Source organism: Dama dama, chromosome 22 (assembly GCF_033118175.1).
Source record: "Dama dama isolate Ldn47 chromosome 22, ASM3311817v1, whole genome shotgun sequence".
In the NCBI taxonomy this organism is placed as follows: Eukaryota; Metazoa; Chordata; class Mammalia; order Artiodactyla; family Cervidae; genus Dama; species Dama dama.
The window spans coordinates 28,266,470-28,283,160 of record NC_083702.1 but is presented as its reverse complement, the minus strand read 5'-3'; the positions used below and the strand labels follow the sequence as shown (position 1 = coordinate 28,283,160).

Sequence of the window (16,691 nt, the reverse complement as noted above, 5' to 3'; positions counted from 1 at the left end):
AGTTTCGTGATGTCCATGTTCAGTTTGAGATATTGATTAGTTATCAAAGGGCTAGGCAAGATAGTCAGTTGGGTATATGTATCTGGGGTTTAGAAGAAGTATCTAGGTTGGAAAAATAAGCTTGGAAGCCCTTGGCATATATATGCCATTCAAAGCTATGTGATTGGGTGATATTACTTAGGAAAAATCATAGAAAAGATATCTTATAATCCCATGATAACATCAAACTTACAAGTTAATATTGCTTCTATAATTTAAAATCTAAGTAAATACATAAATCCACAAATTCAGAAATATACCCACTTAAAATCCTGTAAGGATAAGCCCATTCATAGCTCTACAGAAATTTCTATTCATACTTCATTATATTTTTTTGAGAGAAAATACACCTTTTCAACAGGTTGTTTTAGAAATATAGAAATTTAATTTTGAATTCTGAGAAAATGTTCTACCCCTGTGAAAATTTACAGTTAAGTTTAATTATATTTCTTCCTCTATTTCCTTACCCGCTTATGAGAGATACAATTTGATACAAGTCTTTCAAAATTTCTCTACTTGTGAGAGGTGGTGTAGAGTGATGTTTGCCTATTAATATTTAAGTTTCTGGTGCTGATCTTTCCTTCCAGTCCCTCATTTGTTAACTACAAATGTGTATAACATTTTTTATGTTGCAGTTTCCTCCTCTTTAAAAGAGAAAAACCAATATTAACTGCATTAAAGATTTTAATTCATGAAACCCCCCTTAGATTCATTTAAGTGGAGAATTTCTTTATTGAGTGAGAAATTTTTCATGATTCATTCCCATGTTTCGTTATTCACTCATTTCAGTCAGTGTGAGATAGTGAAAAGTGGCCTCCACACCACCACGGAAAGATAGAGAGCTTTCTCTTATGAGCTTCTGAGTAAAGGGTTTGGCATGACCCAGTGCAATCCCCTCATTTTTTGCTGGACACCAAACCATGTAGTTAAAATAAGCAGCTAAAGGTTGGCTTGATCATGGATAGAATTAAACCTATCTAGAGATGTAGCCAGAAGCAATATTTTTAAGGTTCTCTTCCATGGAAAAAAAATTTTCTATAAAACCACAGAGGGTTTTGATCTACTAGTAGGCAATGAAACCCAGGTAGTATATGGTTAAAAGTGAAAGTGAAAGTCACTCAGTTGTATCCGACTCTTTGAGACCCCATGGACTGTATAGTCCATGGAATATGGTTAAAGGTATAACCTATAATCCAGGAGTGACAATTTTATTTTGTTTAAATTTTACTAGTGCCCTTGTGAAAGGATGCCGCTGTCTGGAAATTGACTGCTGGGATGGATCACAAAATGAACCTGTTGTATACCATGGCTATACATTCACCAGCAAGCTTCTGTTTAAAACTGTTATCCAAGCGATACACAAATACGCATTCCTAGTATGTGCATGCCTTTGTTAAGTCAGTTATTTAAACATGAGATAATTTAATTGTTTCAAAATCCTATAATGCTTGGCCTTAGTTTAGATCAGTGACATTTCATCTGTCAGTTATGATCCATTAGTTGGCAGCAAAATCCATGTAGTATGTATCATTATGTGTGTATGCTCAGTCATATCCGACTCTTTGTGACCCCATGGATTGTAACCCATCAGGCTCCTCTGTCGGTGGGATTTTCCAGGCAAGAATGCTGGAGTGGGTTACCATTTCCTTCTCCAGGGAGTATATCATTAAAGATAGATTTATTAAAACAGATCTCAGGTAGGAAGGTACATGTAGTTTCATGGAACTTTTTGTTTAATTATGTAATTATATTATATGTGTGTATGTATGCATGCATGTGTATTGTGTCATAATGTAAGTTATATTTCTTACCACGAGTTATGGCCAAAAAGTTTGAGAAATACTGTTCTATTTAATAGTAACTATTTTACCAACATTCAGATATTTTACTTTCAAGACACAAATGTCAAAAATGTATTATCTCAACTTTTGGCATATTTTATACTATGATGGCAGTTATTTATATAGAAAAGAATGTTTAAAAGTTTACTTTGGATTTCAAAATTGTTATTAAATTTATTAAGTTAAAGATTCAAAGATCTAATTCTTTCTTTCTAAAGTTTCTAATTCAGTTTAAAAATACTCATCTATAAATTGAACAGATTTTAATAGTCACTGAATTTTGAACAATACTTGATCCCACTGACAAGCTTGGTTAATTGAACACCTTCAGACATTTTAAATTGTGTTTTTAAACTTAGTATATTTGATTTCTTTCTTAAGTACTTCAGTTGTAGTGTAATTGAAGAGATTTAACAAAATCTAAGTATTTAAGGTCTGTTTAATAAATTAAACTTAAAAAGTTGAAAAACCTAAAGTTCTCTTAGCTTGGTCAATGTATTATCTGTAAACAGAAGCCTAACTTAAAATCACATACTTAGATTAATTTTTCCATTATATTTTGGAGTATAAAATACTAAATATTCATAAAATATTTTAAAATTTATCATAATATAGAACCTTAATATATGGCATTGATTCTCTTAAACATCTAATTTCTGATGTTTAAATTTATCCAAACTTCTCCTTTGAATTTTACACCAATGTAGACAACTTCCTATTTGACATTTCCACTTGCATGTTTAATAGCTATAGTTAACATGTTTCAGCTTGAGCTCCAGATCATAACCCTCTTTTTCCTAGTCCCACTTGGCCTATGGTCTTTTCCATCTCAGTTAATGACAACTGTGTTTGGCCTAAATCTTTATTGTCCACTTTAATGTTCTCTTCTTTTCTCTCTAAATCCTCTATATGTTCTTCAGCAAATCCTCCTGATTCTAATTTCAAAATGTACACTGAATTTAATCCCTTTCCACATTCTCACTGTCACTCTCCTGGTCAACCGGCATCACCTCTGACTTGCGTTATTGCAATGGCTTCTTATCCAGGGTCTCTGCTTCTCTCCCTCCTCTTCTGCAGTTTCATCATAATATAGCAGAGTGACCTTTTGATAAGTCCGATCATGGTATTCCCCTTTTCAAACTCTTTAATTCCACTCAAAATAGAAGTTAAGGTCTGTACCATGACTCCCAAGGCCCTACATGACCTGTTTACCATCACCTCCTTGATGTCCTCTCCTCCTCTCCTCCTTGTTCATGTGGCCATTTTGACCTCCTTACCTCTTTTCAGACCCATCTCAAAGCCTTTGCACTTGCTATTCCCTTCATCTGAAATACTCTTCCCAAATATTTTTGTACCAAACTCTCCCACTTCATTCAGGATGGATAACTGAAGGAATAAAAGGAAATAGAGACAGTCTGAAAATTCAAAGGCCTTGCAAGGATGGACAGACATCTACAACTTTTAAGACTCCAAAGAGTACGTAATGGAATGAAGAAAAAAGAAAGGCCTTGAACAGACTCAGTGAAACTTCTCAGTTGGACACAGTGACACAGTTTTGCAGCAAAGATTACACTGAAGTTTAGACTTTCTACTCAACATAGTTGCCATTAACTTGGGGATAAGAGAGCAATGAAATAAAAATACACTGGATGTCTATGGCCCAGAAAGAACTTTGAGTATAGGTTCCAGCACATGTGACTTACTAGAAACAAGTGTATATGAAATTGTGGTTTTTGAGGGCATTAGATTGCTAAAAACAGGAGCTAAGTCTGTCTTGCTAGGGGAACCTTAACACCATGCTTAGTCAGAAAGTGAACTGCAAAAGTTGTTTAACTTTAAGAAAAGCCAACTCCTCAGTTCACACTTCAGATATGGCCAAGGAGGATAAAGACAAGATGATCTTCCCAGAGGATGGAACATAGACCACAGACGACAGTGAGCTCTTCCCAGTGAGTGAAGTCAGGGCCTAATTGAGAAATCCATTTGCTAGGTCTTCACTTTGCCTAAACTCAAAATCACTTATTATATTTGGGAAAAAAAATTTACACTCTTCTCTTGATATTAGACTTAAGTTTATATATGTATAGATGAAAATGAAAGTATTAGTTGCTCAGTTGTATCCAACTCTTTGTGACCCCGTGGACTGTAGCCCAGCAGGCTTCTCTGTCCAAGGAATTCTCCAGGCAAGAATACTGGAATGGGTTGCCATTCCTTTCTCCAGGGAATCTTCCTGACCCAGGGATTGAACTTGGGTCTCCACAGGCAGATTCTTTACTGTCTGAGCCACCAGGGAAGCCCTATATATATATATATATATATATGTGTGTGTGGGTATTTGCAAGAAGATCATTTTGTAGGCTGAATAAGAGCCCCAAAGATACTAGATTCTAATTCCTGGAACCTGTAAATGTTACTTTATTTGTTAAAAGGATCTTTGCAGACGTGATAAGTTAAGAATCTTGAGATGAGGCACCACCCTGAGTTATCTGGATGGGTCCTAAATGCCAGTATCATATCCTTATTCATGGGAGGCAGAGGGAGATTTGACACACAACAGAGAAGAGGCACTGTGAAGATGAGGGGCAGACACTGGAGTGATATGACCACAAGCCAAGAAATGCTGGCCACCACCAGACGCTGGAAGAGGCAGGGAAGATCTCCCGCAGAACCTGCTGACATCTTCATTTTAGCCTGTGGAACTGATTTCAAAATCTTGGCCTCCACAACTGTGAAAAGATAAACATCGGTTGTTACATGCAACCTAATTTATGGTAATTTGTTACAGCAGCCATAAGAAATTAATAAGCTCAGACTTAATATGATATGTTATATGCAATATGACATATGACATATCTATCAAAGGTCTGTAATAATTCAGCAGACCTTGCAATTCCTTTTCTTGTTACTGTAGATTGGCAAATGTGCCCTGAAAATTATATGTGGAAAGAAGGAAAATAATTTTGAATAGGATATCCAAATGAGTGATATTCACTATTTTGTGACAAATTTAAAAGTTACAGTGGTGGAAAATACCTTTGTAGAGTCACTTTTAACCCACTCCAGTATTCTTGCCTAGAGATTTCCATGGACAGAGGAGCCTGGTGGGCTACAGTTCACAGGGTCACAAAGAATAGACACGACTGAAGTGACTTAGCATGCACACACACACACACACACACACACACACACACACACACACACACTAAGTCGCTTTTACTTACTAGATATTCTTTCTTATTTAAACCCTGGAAATATCTTTATCTTCATTTCTAATTATAATGCAGTGAATTTTGATTATAGAATTTAAAATAGAAAAAAGTAGAAAATTAACATTTTGTCTAACATATCAGTGTTAAAGTTTTTCCTAAAAAATATCAAAACATATATATGTACTTTATAAAGTAACAATGTAGAATCTTACTTTTTGGCAACTTGGTTTTCTTCTTAAGACTAGATCATAGATACTTTATTTCTATAGCAGTATATATAGCTCTACTTCCTTTGTGACAGATCTTTACCATTCCTTTATATGAATATGCTATTATTTATTTTAAAACATGGGGAGTTTTAACAAATTTATTTAAACTGTTGGGAGTTTCAGTTTTTTCCCCTATATTTTAAGTACAACTGGGACTAATTTACCTTTATGTACAGATTTAATGTTCCCTGTTTTGTCAGACTCAAAAGTATTTTCAGTTTAAAGAATAGATAATTATTTTGCTAAGGTACTGAACATTAGAAGTTAGTTTTAAAATCAATTAAGTACATCTCTTAATTGCATTAAAGTTATTGAGGAGTTTTGATTATTAACTGTGGTAATGGTTAATTTTTTTAGGCATCTGAGTACCCAGTGGTGCTGTCTTTAGAAAATCACTGCTCCCCTTCCCAACAAGAAGTGATGGCCGACAGTTTGCTCGCTACTTTTGGGGATGCCTTGCTGTCATATACGCTTGATAATTTTTCAGACAGACTACCTTCACCAGAGGTAATATTTTGTCTGAGAAGCTCAGGCTAAGAAAAAGCCTGCTGCTGTTATATTGGCCAATGAAACCGAGCTGGAGATTAATGAAAAATGCTTAGTTTTAATTATAGTGGTGTATCTTTGAAATGTTCCTAGGAAATAGCCCATGAGCATTTAGGTGAATATATTTTGATAAAAAGGATAGTCTAGTGTGGTGTTAGTTGCTCAGTCGTGTCTGACTCTTTGCAACCCTATGGACTGCAGCCCGCCAGGCTCCTCTGTCCATGGGATTCTCCAGGTAAGAATACTGCAGTGGATAGCCATTCCCTTCTGCAGGGAATCTGCCTGAACCAGGGTTCAAACCCAGGTCTCCTGCATTGCAGGCAAATTCTTTACCTCTGAGCCACCAGGTAGATCCCTTTGTTTCTATTAGGTTTTTAGGAATATGGAAAAAGGAGCTACCTATATTACTACTGTGGGCAAATTGAAAATGATGAAAGGCTTTTCAATGACCATGACAAGTGCAAATTTACCTGTATATGTATAATTGTATCTCTTTCAAATTGTTTCTGTAGGCATTAAAATTCAAAATATTAGTTAGAAACAAGAAAATAGGAACCTTACGTGAAACCCTTGAAAGGAGAGGTTCTGATATGCATGGGCAGGTAGAGGAATATGAAGAAGAGGAGGAGGTGGAACAAGAGGAGGATGGAAGTGATGCCAAAGAACCAGAACCAGTGGGTGATTTTCGAGATGATTTTGAAAAGGAAGAACAGTCGAAACGGGTGGTCAGAATCCCACTCTTCAGGAAAAAGAAGGTGAGGCAACGTTTTGTGAAAATCTTACAAGTGATTGAAAAGTTGTTTTATTTTTTTGTTAGTTGAGAATTTTTAAAACTTTTTGGAGGAAAACATCTTTTTCCTACTTGTAATCACTTTAGTTTCTCATTTAAAATTTATTTGGGAAAAATTAGCAGTGGAAAAGAAATTTTAGAAGTTGTTATCTCTTTCCCCATGTTAGCTGTTCGTAAATTCTTTTTCTCTACAGCCAACAAATGTTAGGCCTTCTTATATATTAGACGTTGTGCTGTGTATAAAAGATAATGTCTCTGCCTTGAAGGAGAGCTTACTGTCAGAGACAAGAAAATCACTGTTTATATTATATAGTATTTTAAGTATACAAGTTAGCATGACAAAGGAAGGTATACAAGGTTGCAAGCAATACAAAACTAATTCAGCTGGTTTAAATAAAATGTGAATTAATTCAGCTGGTCAATAGAAATGAAACATTCAGGAAAGGGAATCTAATTTCAGGAATGATTTGTTAAAGTGTATTAAGCAAAGTCCACAGAATTTTCTTTCTGCCAACTTTGGCCCCACTTTCCTGATATGGGTGCAAGCCTTTGCAAAGCTTCAGTTTTACATGCTTCTAGATTCAAATCTAAAAGTCCTGTCTATCTTTCAGCTGCCCAAGCCAACTCTTTTTGGATCACAGTAGTAGGCTGGCTGTGATCCAAGCATGCGCACATGCCTAAATTGGTTTCTGTTGCCAGGGGAATGCACTCTGCTTAGCCACGCCCACTTCACATGATTGACACTTAAGCACATGGATTGAGCATGGGCGGGCAATGTTTTCCCTGGGGGGGAGGAAAAAAAACACTTTGGAAGAGGCTAACAGAACTGCAGAGAATATAGATTTTGGGCTGGAAAAGTGTACAATAGTGTACTATACAGCAGAAGTTATTCCAAAATGTTAGATCACATTGGAAATAGTCTAAAATTCCTGAACTTGTAAAATTCAGTAGACTAAACTAAGACCTTTGGGAAAAGGAAATAGAAATAATTGTCATCTTCAGTACTTACTGCATGAATTGGGATTTTAGGTTTAGATTGCCTGGTAAGTAACATCAAATGCTATTATCATATAATGTATTTACATTGACCCAATTCAAATAGTTTTTGAGGGTATAATCTTATGAAAAAACTAAAATCATTGATTGGAAAGCGTATTTTCCTTATTGGAAAAAGAATTTTTCAAATGATTAGTGCAAAGTTGTGAAATTATTGTTTTTTTTTTTTTGTTTGCACCACAAAGATAAAAATATCTATGGCCCTATCTGATCTTGTTATTTATACTAAAGTTGAGAAGTTCAAAAGTTTTCATCATTCAAATCTATATCAACAATTTAATGAAAGCAACTCTATTGGGGAATCCCAAGCTCGAAAACTTACAAAGTTGGCAGGTAAATTCTTACAATTCAAATAGATGAAGTGTTTAAACAAGTTATATTCACTTTTAAGATGTCAAAATTGGTCAACAATGTTCATAAAACTATGTTCGAATACAATTTCAATGTATTTAACAGATTGTAAAAAGGGTTATGTGCCTCGGGTCACTTTACATTTTATTTCACAGAACTGAACCAGTAATTTACTTCTCATGTCATGAAAGTTTGCTTGAGAATGTCCAGTATGGACACTTTGTTGGGAGGGGCTGTGGTGAGCAGTTTATATGAGAGATTAGTGAATGACAAGGTTGCAGAGGTAGGCAAAGCTAAATTACAAGAAACTTGAACTTTGTAAGTGAGCAGAAGATTGAAATCTCAGGAGTTACATGATCCCTTGTATGTTTCTGAAAGATGCCTCTGTTAGCAGCATAAGAGTGATGCTGGCTGTAGGGAGGAGATGATAAAGGATTGTCGACCCATTTGTGTTGGACTCTTTTGAGACCCCATGGACTGCAGCATGCCAGGCCTCCCTACCCCTACCCCTCACCATCTCCCAAAGTTTGCCCAAATTTACGTCCACTGCATTGGTGATACCATCCAGCCATCTCATCCTCTGATTACCTCTTCTTCTGCCCTCAGTCTTTCTCAGCATCAGGCGCTTTTCCAATGAGTCAGCTGTTCACGTCAGATGACCAAAATACTGGAGCTTCAGCTTCAGCATCAGTCCTTCCAGCGAGTATTCAGGGTTGATTTCCCTTAAGATTGATTGGCTTATGGCAGCGAAATTGAAGCCGGGGTGAGCTTTATGGACATCTATGAATGAATGAATGCCGAGTCACTCAGTTGTGTCTGATTCTTTGCGACTGTAGCCTCCCAGGCTCCTCTTTCCGTGGAATCTTACAGCCAAGAATACTGGAGTGAGATCCTACTCCATGGGATCTTCCCAACCCAGGGATCAAACCTGTGTCTCTTACGTCTCCTGTGTTTGTAGGATTCTTTACCACTAGCAGAAGTGGGCATCTATGAGGTAGAGATAATAGAGTAGAAGCTGCATCTCTAAAGTGAAGAAGGTAAAAATGGTACTCAGACCAGGCTGCCTGATAGCTGTGTGCCTACAGAGGAGCCATTTGTCTCTGAATCTTGTTTTCACTGTCTCCAGACTCTAAATCTGAGGTGCGTTACTCTATGTGGTACAGCCCGAGATACGACTGTCAGGCCTGGGAAAAAGAATGGGAAGTGGACTCTGCCTTGTTCTCAGACTTACATGGTGGGGAACATCATCAACTTGGAGCTTCCTTGGTGGCTCAGTGGTAAAGAATACAGCTGCCAAAGCAGGAGACTCAGGTTTGATCCCTGGGTCAGGAAAATCCCCTGGAGAAGAAAATGGCAACCCACTCCAGTTCTTTCCTGGAAAATCCCATAGACAGAGGAGCCTGGTGGCTACAGTCCATGGGGTCACAAAAGAGTCAGACACGACTTAGTGACTAAACAGCAGTTATCAACTTAAAAATGAATGGTCTGTTGGTAGGGGAAATCTTTTCTCTCTTACCCCTCTTGAATTCTTGTGACTGGACTAGTAATAAAATTGATGCCAGACATATTGACAGGAGAAAAATAAAACAAAATTTAATTCATAGAAATGAGACCCTAAGAAGTGACCAAAGTAGGCAGCTTTTATGCTTTCCAGACAAAGAAACAAATGTATGAGAAACTGACAGGAAATTAGTGAAGAGTCTAAATAGTTTGAGCTTGGGGTAGTAATTAAATAAGACACCAGGTTTATTTTTATAGGCTTCTCAGCTCTGAATTCCCTATCATTGGTGGAAAGGATGTCCTACCTTCGGATACAGGGAGTGTACCTTTCACATGAGAGATTTATTTACTGTTTTGAAAGAAAAAGAAAAGAGGGAGAGTGTCCCTCTTGCACTGGCCATTGCTTAACTTTAATCCAAAATAATCAATATGCCACTGAGGCACATTTTGAGGCAGCCTATGCTGGGCCTCCACAGTCAATGAGAATAAGGTGACTTGCCATATCCTTTTTAAAAACTGCAATCTACTATCTTATGCAGAAGCAGAAAAATCAGCACCCGCAAACCTGCAAAAAAAACTTGAGAAAAGCTCCTGGCTATTTGGAAATGCAGATTCTAGTATATATGGTGGTTAACCTCATTGGGCTGGCCACCGGTGCTTTAGGGTTTTGAGGCATGCTTTAACTCATCTCCTCAAAATGCCTATTAGAAACATGCTGGATATTTTAGGACTTTTTGGTTTTTGTTGTAAACTGAGGTTTGTGACCAAAAATCTATTCAGTAGCTCTACATGGCAGTTAAAAGAATAGAATAGTATGAAATGGAATATAATAAAATGGAATGGAATAGAACTAAATAATAGAGTACAGAAGAGTATATTGTATGCAGGAAACATAAGAATTATTTTATAAAACAGTTGTGTGTGTATGTGTGTAGTGTTGGATTGTGATATAAAGTATATTTTTACCGTGAAATATTGTGAATGGAGTTTGAATTTGACCTACTTTACTACAGTCCATCATTTCAAACTATTGGATTGTTTTGTTGTTGTTCATGTGGTTGGGACTTCTGGGCACAGCAAAAATGGTTATAATTCTCTCATTCTCATCATATTAAACACTTGCTCAGCATTTGAAAAGGGACTGAGTTGAGTCATAAAAGGTAGCATCACCATTTCTTTGGAAAGAGTACAGAGCACTTTTCTTGAACTAAAAGTCAGTTCAGTTTAGTTCAGTCACTCAGTCATATCCGACTCTTTGTGACTGCCCTGGACTGCAGCACACCAGGCCTCCCTGTCCATCACCAACTCCCAGAGCTTGCTCAAACTCATATTCATCAAGTTGGTGATGCCATCCAACCATCTCATCCTCTGTTGTCCCCTTCTCCTCCTGCCTTCAGTCTTTCCCTGCATTAGGGTCTTTTCCAGTGAGTCAATTCTTCGCATCAGGTGGCCAAAGTATGGGAGTTTCAGCTTCAGCATCAGTCCTTCCAATGAATATTCAGAGTTGATTTACTTAAGGATTGACTGGTTGGATCTCCTTGCAGTCCAAGGGACTTTCGAGAGTCTTCTCCAACAACACGGTTCAAAAGCATCAATTCTTGGTGCTCAGTTTTCTTTATAGTTCAACTCTCACATCCATACATGACTACTGGAAAAACTATAGCTTTGTCTAGACGGACCTTTGTTGGCAAAGTAATGTCTCTGCTTTTTAATATGTTGTCTAGGTTGGTCATAGCTTTTCTTCCAAGGAGCAAACGTCTTTTAATTTCATGGCTGCAGTCACCATCTGCAGTGATTTTGGAGCCCAAGAAAATAACATCTTTCACTGTTTCCACTGTTTCCCCATCTATTTGCCATGAAGTGATGAGACACGATGCCATGATCTTAGTTTTCTCAGTGTTGAGTTTTAAGCTAACTTTTTCTCTCTCCTCTTTCACTTTCATCAAGAGGCTCTTTAGTTCTTCTTTGCTTTCTGCCATAAGGGTGGTGTCATCTGCATATCTGAGGTTATTGATATTTCTCCCGGCAATCTTGATTCCAGCTTGTGCTTCATCCAGTCCAGCATTTCTCCTGATGTACTCTGCATATAAGTTAAATAAGCAGGGTGACAATATACAGCCTTGACCTACTCCTTTCCCAGTTTGTAATCAGTCTGTTGTTCCATGTCTGGTTCTAACTGTTGCTTCTTGACCTGCATACAGATTTCACAGGAGACAGGTAAGGTGGTCTGTTAGTCCCATCTCTTTCAGAATTTTCCACAGTTTGTTGTGATCCAGACAGCCAGAGGCTGTAGTTAATAAAGCAGAATTAGATGTTTTTCTGGTATTCTCTTGCTTTTACGATGATCCAGCGGATGTTGGCAATTTGATCTCTGATTCCTCTGCCTTTTCTAAATCCAATTTGAACATCTGGAGTTTCACGGTTCACATACTGTTGAAGCCTGGCTTGGAGAGTTTTGAGCATTACTTTGCTAGTGTGTGAGATGAGTGCAACTGTATGGTAGTTTGAGCATTCTTTGGCATTGCCTTTCCTTGAGATTGAAATGAAAACTGACCTTTTCCAGTCCTTTGGCCACTGCTGAGTTTTCCAGATTTGCTGGCATATTGAGTGCAGCACTTTCACAGCATCATCTTTTAGGATTTGAGATAGCTCAACTGGAATTCCATCACTTCTACTAGCTTTGCTTGATAATTCCTAAGGCCCACTAGAGTTCGTGTTCCAGGATGCCTGACTCTAGTATATAATTAATGATTGGTCAAAGATGTACTGCAAGGAGGTCCATCATTCTTAAAATATAATAAACATCATTAATTTTATTATAAGGAAAAATCAAAAACAAGTTTTCATATATGTGAATGCTTTTCATTCATCTAAAAATAATATCATAGGTGAATATTATTGAAATGGAATGATTTTCATGTTTTCTTAGTAAGTCGAAAATGGAAGTTTTTAAAACAGAGTAAACAATAAGATTCAATTGAAGCATAAGTATATACCTATGTCAGAAGAATGGAAGTATATATACCAAGAGGTTATCAGGGTTATTAATAGAACGATGAGATTATATGTTGTTTTCTTATATTTTCTATTTGATTTTCTCATTTATCTAAAATAGACATAAATTGCATTTGTGAAAACATAGCATGTTTAATTTCTAAGTCTCAGAAGTAACAAAATCAGGTTAAGGATATTTAGTGATCATTCACGCTTATCACTTTGTAGATGAAAAAAGTTAAGACCCAGAAGAGTCCATGTTTTATCGAAAGGTAGACATCAAATGTAGGACTATATAAGAAATCATAACAGTTGAACACACAAAACACATTTATACATGAGTAGCTTCAAAATGAACTTTTCCTCAAGGAGAGTATAGCCTCTAGAAATGAATTAATTAAATCAACTATAATTATTACTATTAACTTTAGTAACTAATTTTTTATCTGACCATGCATCTTAGGAAAAGAATAGCATTCAGGATGAGAGTGGCAATGATCCTGCTCAAACTTGACTAGCAAATAGAGTGGGTGTAGGCAATAACCATTTCTTCCACGACTCTCACTGTATTAGCCTAAATAGATGTGGGAAGAGGATCTACACAGTGAAAGAATAAAAACGTTGGAGAAATATAAAATCTGTGTTCAAAAATTTGAGGGGTATCCAATGGTGGTTTTTGTTTAGTCACTAAATTGTGTCTGGCTCTTTGTGACCCCATGGGACCCCATGACCTCCTCTGTCCATGGGATTTCCCGGGCAAGAACACTCGAGTGGGTTGCCATTTCCTCTTCCAGGAGGTCTTCCCAATCTAAGGATTGAACCAGCATCTCTTACATTGGCAGGCAGACTCTGTACCCTGAGTCACCTAGGTCAAACACATACCTACATACAGTCTGTTTCAGTTTCTTTACAATTCCTATACATATTCTTTAAGTGTCTACATATATTTTTTACACATTTCTATTTATTCTATTTAAATCACTTAAGATTTAAAGCTAATTTACGCCATTTACCATTATGGATGGTATTTTATTTTGGAATTTTATATGCTCTATGTCAAAGTGAAATTAACTTGAATGTGAGAAAAAGAAATGTGTTATTCAGTTGTTTCTTTCCTCAAGTGAATGATTACATAAAATTGTAAAATAAATTATTGTTAACTTTTCCATAACAGTTGAATTACACCATGAAACAAAAGTATGAATTTATTTTGATTTCCATGAATTGCAAATACTTTTGCCAAGACAGTAGACATCAAAATTGTAGAATTAAATAAATATATATACATAGTAGTTTATTTGAAATATTTTGCAATATTTTAATAAATTTGTTTTTCAGCCAGGGAATTTATTCTTCACACCAGGAAGTTCATTACCAGAGTATATCCCAAAGCAATAAGAGCTGACTCTTCTAATTTTAATCCTCAAGAATTTTGGAATGTAGGTTGTCAAATGGGTATGTTATATAGAATATTGAGGTTTGGGGTTTTTTTGTATGTTTTTTTTTTTGCAAAAATAAGGCAAAATAAGTTCATTTTGTGAACTAATAAAATATTCATGAAAAGAGCATCCTTTGAAAAATTTTTGACCCTGGATGTTTTGGAGTCAAGCAATGATGAATCACTGACTTCCAGAGTTGAGTTTATTCTTAAATGGGTTGCATCAGGTAAATCTAGGTAAGGGTATAGACATGGAGGTTAAATTCATGAAGAGTTTGCATGGGAAGTGTCGGAAGGGGAAAAGGAAACTGAAAATGAACGTTAAGAGGACAGTGAAGATCAAGTGCTTTGCATGAAAGATTTGATACGGGCCTCTTCAAATCAAGTGACCTGTGCTTTTTGTACTTTAATCACTTCTGAATTTATAGTACTGAAAAATGAGTAATGAGCTCTGTTACTTTATCCTTGTCAGACCCTCCTTATTCCAAACTGATCAACTGGTATGCCTCTGGGACTAACCAGTTAGAAAGTGCCAAGTGTTAACTCTTCTGTTACTGAACCGTGGCAAGGCCCATAGGTTTGTAGAGAGGGAACAGTTGGGACCAGGATGGTAGGGTGGGCAGTGGGGGGCAGATGGCGGTACTGAATACCACCGGTATCTGTATCAGGCTATATGAAGTTGTCTGTATATTTTAACAACAGTTATCGCTCTGCCTGTTCCTCAGTTTCTTCTCAAATGATAACAGTACCCCTTTAGACTTGAAAGTTTATGATACATTGGTGTCAGCTCTTCCAGCATTTAATGTTAGTGATTTTCTTTATTCTCATATTTCCTGAATGTTATCTGACATGTACATTGCTGTTCTATAATCTGTGCTATGTGCCAGTTTGGTTTTTTAACTCAAAAGCTGTAGAATAATTTACAGATTAAGTTTTGAAACTCACCTTCATCTGTTAATGTAGACATGGCAACAGCAAATGTTTAAACATCATGAGTCATTTGGTGAACACTTGCTGTTAAAATGTTCAAAGATATATAATCCATGATTAGGTTTCACTCAACTGTTTAACTATGTTTCTTTAGATATTCCCTCATTTACTGACAAAGTCAAAGTACTCTTTTCCCTTACAGTGGCCTTAAATTTCCAGACCCCTGGTCTCCCTATGGATCTTCAAAATGGGAAATTTTTGGATAATGGTTGTTCTGGATATATTTTAAAACCACGCTTTCTAAGAGATAAAAAAACAAAGTTTAATCCACATAAAGTACCAATAGACGGTAATCCACTCACACTTACAATAAGGGTAAGATTACTTTTACCTTTTTTCAGTTATGATATAAGCTAGATAGTACCCATTAATATTTTTAGTTCCATTGATTTTCCTTAATATCTTTTAAATTTCTGTTAATCTTTTCAAGTACTGTAGGTGGATGGTATTGCAGCATCTTGTCATATCTTTTTGTTGCCTTTTTGCATGAATGAAAAAATTCAAAAAATTGCATTGTTCTAATTAGAAGAACTTGTCTAGTTGTTCTAGGGACTAGCTGGGATGAAACAGGAACTTTTTCAGACCCCTTCCTAATCCACACAAATCTCATTGATGTGCTTCTGTGTGTTTCCTCTTTCCTTTTTCAATATGCCTCCAAGCAATTCTTTCTCACTTTCATTTGTGGGTTCCTCTTTTGTTGTTATTTAGTCACTAAATCATGTCTGTTTTGCAACCTCATGGACTGTAGCCCACCAGGCTTATGTGTCCATCAGATTTCCCAGACAAGAATACTCGGGCGGGTTTCCATTACCTTCTCCGGGGCATCTTCCCAACCCAGGGATTACACCCACATCTCCTGGTTTGACAGGTGTTTTCTTTTTTTTTTTTTTGATAGGTATTTTCTTTACTACTTGGAGAGGGAAAGGGCAACCCACTCCAGTACCCTTGCCTGGAAAATCCCATGAACGGAGGAGCCTGGTAGGCTACAGTCCATGGGGTCTCAAAGAGTCGGACACGACTGAGTGACTTCACTTTCACTTTCTTTCTTTACTACTGAGCCACCTGGGAAGCCCCTGCATGCTTAGTCACTCAGTCGTGTCTAACTCTTTTCGACCCCATGTACTGGAGCCTGCCAGGCTCCTCTGTCTATGGGATTCTCCAGGCAAGAGTACTAGAGTGGGTAGCCACTCTTCTCCAGGGTAGCCCCTATGTGCCCCTAAAATATTCATGTTGCCTAAGGCTTTTTCTCAATCCTCATCTCAAACTAAACATTCTCTTTGTGTTCTTTTATACACTTTCATGGTTTCAAACACAAACATGCTCACATTGCTAATCTGACTTCATTTTTTGACTCTAAAGGCTTATTTTTAATAGCCCACCTAGCATCCTTACCAGTGTTCTGTCAGGCTTAAAATATTAAAGCTAAACATCCCTTCCTAGTTAAATTGCTTCTATTTTATTTAAATCTCAGTGAATTGAGTCAAATTCATTTATTCAGTTGACTCAGGCCATAAAATTGGGAGCTATTCTTCTCTTCCACATCTCCTTCACATCACATGTCTTATCAATCTCTAACTTCTGTAGATCTTACTTTAACTGTTTCTTTTTCATTCCCTTGATCTGATGTCATTTGCTACTGTCCTTTTTTTTAAAGAATTTGTTACCTGT

The 16,691-nt window shown here is 36.8% G+C and overlaps 1 protein-coding gene across 1 annotated transcript in view; it reads left to right on the top strand.

Moving 5' to 3' along the window:
• PLCZ1 (phospholipase C zeta 1) overlaps positions 1 to 16,691 on the top strand; it is a 98,112-nt gene that overhangs the window by 71,686 nt on the left and 9,735 nt on the right. The window contains exons 4-10 of the mRNA XM_061124128.1: positions 1,271 to 1,415; positions 5,716 to 5,865; positions 6,417 to 6,533; positions 6,609 to 6,674; positions 7,936 to 8,083; positions 13,934 to 14,050; positions 15,166 to 15,338. Coding sequence (XP_060980111.1) covers positions 1,271 to 1,415; positions 5,716 to 5,865; positions 6,417 to 6,533; positions 6,609 to 6,674; positions 7,936 to 8,083; positions 13,934 to 14,050; positions 15,166 to 15,338 — 916 coding nt within the window. The remainder of the gene's footprint in view (positions 1 to 1,270; positions 1,416 to 5,715; positions 5,866 to 6,416; positions 6,534 to 6,608; positions 6,675 to 7,935; positions 8,084 to 13,933; positions 14,051 to 15,165; positions 15,339 to 16,691) is intronic.